The 6,490-nt window shown below is 38.2% G+C and overlaps 1 protein-coding gene across 1 annotated transcript in view; it reads right to left on the bottom strand.

Annotated features, from left to right (window-relative positions):
- Positions 1–2,126: 2,126 nt before the first annotated feature.
- The window catches only part of rbpjl (recombination signal binding protein for immunoglobulin kappa J region-like), a 51,789-nt gene continuing 47,425 nt past the window's right edge, over positions 2,127–6,490 (bottom strand). The window contains exons 13-14 of the mRNA XM_029114070.2: positions 5,501–5,604; positions 2,127–2,822 (exon numbers count right to left, since the gene is read on the bottom strand). Coding sequence (XP_028969903.2) covers positions 2,549–2,822; positions 5,501–5,604 — 378 coding nt within the window. The 3' untranslated portion in view covers positions 2,127–2,548. The remainder of the gene's footprint in view (positions 2,823–5,500; positions 5,605–6,490) is intronic.

Here is a 6,490-nt window from a genome sequence, read left to right as displayed (position 1 = left end):
GCCCCGGACAGGGTCCAAAAGGCAGGAGGTCAATCCACCCACATTGCCAAGCATCAACCAAAGGGACACCAACCAACCGCAACCACCCCAAAATGAGGGCTGATTATTGCCAGCAGAGTTCACACCAATTGCACAATGGACACAAAGGAGAGACAACAGCAAACCTGTGATTCTGCCCCCGAATGGCTTGGAGAGAGGGCTTCCCAGTGGTGATGAGAGCCCACCTGGCAAGACAGGAAGGGTGGACCGTATTAAGCCTTTCCGTTCACCTTCACACCCCTGGACCAGACTACACTTAATCATAGACCATGCTGAAGAGATTAGTCTTTAGTAGACAATTGAAAGTTTCCACGAAGTCTGCATTTCTAATCTTAATTAGCAGATCATTCCACAGTAGTGAAGCTCTATGAGTGAAAGCCCTGCCTCCGGCTGTTTAGAATGCTTTCTTAGGTTTTGTATAGGTATGTATGGCTGGATCATTTCAGCGAGGTAATTAGGAGCAAGTCCATGTATTGCTTTATAGGTTAACAACAAAACCTTAAAATCAGCTCTAACCTTCACAGGCAGCCAGTGTACAGAGGCTGGAATAATGTGTTTTTTAGTTCTAGATAGGATTTTAGGAGCTGTGTTCAGCACTAATTTAAGTTTATTTATTGATTTATCAGGGTAACCAGAGAGAAGAGCATTACAGTAATCTAATCTAGAAGTGACAAAAGCATGGATAATTCTTTCTGCATCAGTTTTTTACAGAAAGTTTCAGATTTTTGCAATGTTCTGAAGATAGAAAAAAGCAGCTTGAGATATATTTTATATGTTCATTAAAGGAGAGATCTGGGTTGAGGGTAACGCTGAGATTTCTCACAGTTTTCTGGGATATGATCATACAACCATCAAAGTTCACTGTGAGCAGAGGTGGAAAAAGTACAAATTAAATGTACTCAGCTGTGTTCACCAGTTTTGGGAAGTCCCTAAGTTAGAGCAAAATGACCAGAGAAACAGAGTTCATATATAACAAGTGATGTTAATTGGACATTTACACTCTTCCCTTTTATTTAATTGATCACTGGTTAGTTTTGAACTACCTTTACCTGGTTACTTAGATCGTGATTAGTGGATAAAGTGGTGAACACAGCTGAACCAAGTTGAGTACCTGTACTTTGTACTTTCTCCACCTCTAACTGTAAGGTCTGCCAACAAAACTCTGTTTCTTGGGTCCTAAAATGAGCATTTATGTTTTTATTGAGTTTAAAAGCAAGAAGTTATCCGTCATCCAATTCCTAATATTTGAAACACATGCTTCCAAAGTAGCTAATATTGGGGCTTCTCCATGTTTCATTGAAATATACAACTGTGTGTTATCATCATAACAGTGAAAATTGACATTGTGATTCCGGATGACATCACCCAGTTTTGTAAGGTTTGATATTGGCCTATCACTGTTTAATATTCTGGATCCAGTTAAGATTTTTTCAGAAGAGGTTTTGTTTACGCTATTTTTAGAGAGTTTGGTACACATCTGGAGGATAGTGAGCAATTAATTACGTTCAACATTGGCTGACCTTGCACAGGAAGCTCCTTAAGTAGTTTTGTGGGAATCGGGTTTAGTTGACAATATATGGGTTTAGAACTCATCACTAATTTAGTGTCGCCCAAAACAGGGTCAAATTGACACCTATTGACACCAGGTCAGAAAAGTTCTGGGTAATCCCAAGGCAACAGATTTTGAGGACTATATCTATTTAAGGAGTTAGTTGTTTGTTTTCTAACTGTGATGATATGTTCATCCAAGTAGTTCATCTATTCATTACTGCTGAAGTGAAGACCCAGTTCACTTGTTGTGCAATGCTTTTTTGTTAACTTTGCAACTGTATCAAAGAGACATTTTGGATTGTTTTTGTTCACCGTAATCAGGTTGGAGAAATAAGCTGATCGAGCGGATGTGCTTTTCGATATTGTAGTATACTGTCTATCCAGACTAGTCTAAATACTTCCAACTTGGTGGAGCGCCACCTTCGCTCCAATTTTCTGGAGGCTTGCTTGAGTGCTCTAGTATTGTCTGTGTACCACGGAGCGAGTTCCTTGTTGCATATTTCTTTTGTTTTCAGTGGTGCAACCATATCTAAAGGAATTTGCAGTGTTGAGTTTGGATCCTCAATTAGAGCAAGTTAAATGTCATTTCCACTTACTTTTTCATGTTGAAGCATTATTCAGACAGTTGTTTTGGTCCATTTCTGAGATGTATCTGTCTAGTTGTGAACATTTAAATTGGCGTTATCTCAGTCACTCTGAACAATATTGTAGAAAAATATTATTTGAAACACTAACTGCAGTCTACAGATCGTTTTTGCTTTGTATTTATGCTAGAAGTGTAGTAAAAATCGTACATATGGCCCATTTAAATATTAGTATCAGGGCTACATTTGGAATCGGCAACTATCTCTGGAAGGCTGCCCTTGTACAGTCCTAATGGATTAACAAATTAATTAACTGGTGGTGTGTACCTGAATGCACCCTAGCTCCCTACACACTTATTCACATTAGCCTCTTACTAGCTCTGCATGAACAAGTGGAAGTTGGCGCGAGTGAACTCTTGATGGATTGAGTCTATAAGGGTGTCAGAGTCAGGGGCATTGCGTAGTGCCCCCCTGGCCTGTGGTGGATTGTTGTGTTCGGGTGTGTAGGTGAAGCTATAGGTGCTCCTGTAGATCAGACCATCCAGGCGGATGAGGGACAAAGGGACAGTGATGGGATGCTGTAGCCACCTCCACTCCCCACTGAAGACAGACACATCGGGGACTACACACAACATGGATTTTGGAGACCTGCAGCGAGACAACAGTGAGGTGTGTTAGGCAGCTATAACTATAGATTCCAGACAAGGTCAATTAAAGCAATTTCTACCTTTCAAAGAAAGATTTTTGGGGTTAGAACTGGTTTGAAATATGATATAGAGAACACACTGCCAGGGTCTAACTAATATTATACATAACATTATACAATTTACATTTTAGTCATGTAACAGAGGTTCTAAGCCAGAAACACATAACAGTAGAGATTGTGACAGCATTTTAACTTCTATTACTGGTCCCCCTTAAAAACTCAGACTCTTAAGCCTGATTTAGCAAACGCCATGCCAGCTAACTAAAACAGATTGCAAGGAACTGTGTCTTTAACCATTTCGCTATTTAAACAGCGGGAATGTAACTTTTGCCTCAGCCATTACATTTTTGCTGAAATAACGTGGACAACAGAACGTTTATTATCGTTCAACTAAAGTGTACTCTTGTACAAAGATTACTGTATATGGCTAGCTAATAGCTGGACAGTCTACCTGTAATGAAAACAATGACCCCAATCACTCCATGGCTGGTTCGTTTCTTTAGAAAGAAACAGTATGAAAGGGTCACATAATACAGTTATCCTCTTAATATCATGCCAAGTTTGAATATTCAGATAGACACCATTAAGCACTGTGTTAAATAGTTGCAATATAGCCTTAAACAGTTTTATTTTAGGCTTACTATAATATTACAACTAATGGTTGTAGCCAGCAAAGTTTTTGTCTATCCGGAACAAATCCTAATATAGCAGCCAGCAAAGTTTTTGTCTATCCTGAACACATCCTAATGCATAATTTGTTTTGGCTGTATCAAGGCCTCCCTGCATGTAAGTCTGCAACTCTAACCACTACACTATTTAACAAGGGGTATTTAGTCACTCACTCACTCACTGACTCACTCACTGACTCATTCACTCAACTCACTCATTCAGTAAGAGACATTCGCTCTTCTTGGCCGGCTCCACTTACGTGGTTCGGCAAAAATAATTCCTAGTTTGACAAAAGGCTATGTTCTCACCAAGTTCTCAACAAGGGCTCCAACCAGATTGTTGTGAAGTAGTAGAGAGAGGCATTGAAATTGTCATTTATAAAAGCTTTCCTCAAATTACATGTTGAATCAGACTGTGGTCGTCTTGAAGCGCTATTTGTACATGTACAATGGGAGAATCCATAAACATATTTATAGAAAAGAGGAACAGATGGCTATATTATGCTGGCTTAAGCCATGTGGTATATCATCTTAGGGGGTCAAGAATGATTGTCACATTGATGTTGGGTTGCTTATCACAATTAAACTACCTTCTCCACTATAACAAAGTAGAGGAGCAATCCAACATTTTGTGTGATTTTCTGGATCCGGATTTAATAAATAATATGCAATATCATCTTTTGAATTTTGGTATTATTCTATGCATAACTAGCTATCACCCAAAAGAAATCCAAAGTCTTTAGAATGTCTAAAACGTTCTAAATTGTTTTAAATATTGCTGAAAAACATGGAAAATATTTTGACAATCAACCACACGTACTGTGTAACAATCAACCCAGGGGTAAGACTACTGTAGTTGTCTGAAGACAGTGTGTGTGTCAAATGTTAAAATAAGATATGAGGATATAATGCAAGCCAAAAAGCAAATAGTGTATTCCAATGTTATGCAGACACAAATCTTGCACTGGTCAGGATACTTGCAAAATGTTTTAGAAAGGGCCTAGCATATGATACATCAGCATTTTGGGTGAGGTTTGAGGGCAGCGATGTCAGCACAAATGCTTATGCTTGAGGTCACATGACCTTAAACATGAGGGATACCTGATGCTGCAGGAGGACATTCCAAACACTCCTACAGCGAGCTGAAGAGTGGGAAAACTTAGCCTAGTGATACTAATGGTATTCAGGCCTCATGAGCTCCAGTACAGACCTTGGGTCCTATCCATTGGGTTAATTAAATAATGTTTTTTAAGGTTTAACATAAATCTGAATCTAAAAGGCTGTACATTCTGTTGGCAAGATGGACCCTTCTGTTCCGCTAAATAACCAAATCTGGATTTGGTTATTTCATGTACTTTTCAGATATTCTTTATTATATCAACACTACAAAACACATAATTGTACTCTTATACTGTGCCACGTAACATCTGGAAGTCATGGTACAATTAATTACAGCTTACGTGTTGAATCAGATTGTGGGCTTCTCAAAATGATATTTGCCAGACTTGTAATATTTAATTGCTGACTACGTTCACCTGGATGTGGCCATAAAATGCACCTAGAAAATCCAAATTAAAGTAGGCCAGAGTCATTAGGCTTACAACATTGATTACACAGGTATTATAAATTGAAATAACATGTTTGGACTGGGAATTTTGTGTGTCCGAATATCTCGTCCATATTTGGGCTAGTCTAAATGGCGGCCAGTGCATAAAAGTGAAAATATCTTAAGAGTTAAGAGTTTAAGTACTCACACTGTTAACCATAAGAAATAATAAATCAAGGAGGAAAAGTTCCAAGGTGCAAGGAACCAAAATAATAAAACAAAAAACAAGATAATATGCTCAGTGCCTTCACCCTATAGCACAATACCTTTTGTTACAGCTCGGTTGAAGCATTTACACTATTATAGTATGGAAGAAGAGCAATAATTGGTCAAAGGTCAAATTCACCTTAACATGGTTTCCGCCTCCACATTTCCAAACCAAACTTTCAGATTGGGGCCAAAGTTTTCTCCATGAACTTCTAGCGTTGCTACATGTCCTCCACCATTCACCTAACAGGGCACATTCAATAATAACTTCAATCAAACCATCATTGCAAAATCACAATTGTTTTTAAACAACTACTCTCACACACTTCTTACACCGGAAACTGGAATTATCTACTTGCAAGGGGAATCAATAGTAGTAGTTATATAATTTTGGTACTTTAATATACAGTCCTCATTTCCCCCTTTAATGTATGTTATAATGGCAATTTATGATAGTCTATCCCCATGAAGTATGATAAAGATTGTTTTTGTGGTTTTCCTGGAGCTTGGACCCTCACATCCCCCGGATATAAAAGCAAGGGATGACGCACTTACTGTACATAGTATTGTGTTTGGATTTTGTGTATTTTTTGTATGAGTATGTGTGATTGAGTGTGAAATTATGCATTAGAAAAAGAAAAAAAAAGGGAAAAAAGAGGGTGTGCTAAATTATTCTAATAATGACAGCATTCATCATTGACATTAATGACTGATCTGCACAAAAAACGTACAATTATTATATAAAGTCCACACTTCCTGTTTTGGTTCTATGATAATAAGACTGTGCCATAAAATATGTGAGATCAGGGGTGTAGATTTGATTTCAAATGTGAGGGGGACAAATATTTTTAGCAAAAGCCCATGGTATTGGAATAGGATGTCCAACAAGCTCATATAAGTGTGATGGTCAAGGGATCCACACAATTCTGGCCATATGGTGTACCTGAACTGGGTGGACACAACATCTCTTTGATTCTGCTAGAATAAACATGAAAAATACTACATTGTCATTTCATTTAATATTACTTGTCTGTGATGTGTGCTCTTAGTGAAGCGCTCCTACATATACCTCTGTATTTCAATGTATATGGCTGATATACTTTGATCTACATGTACATTTTGCCTGTAC

This window comes from Esox lucius, chromosome 17 (assembly GCF_011004845.1).
Source record: "Esox lucius isolate fEsoLuc1 chromosome 17, fEsoLuc1.pri, whole genome shotgun sequence".
NCBI lineage: Eukaryota > Metazoa > Chordata > Actinopteri > Esociformes > Esocidae > Esox > Esox lucius.
This window is presented reverse-complemented; position numbering and strand designations above follow the sequence as displayed.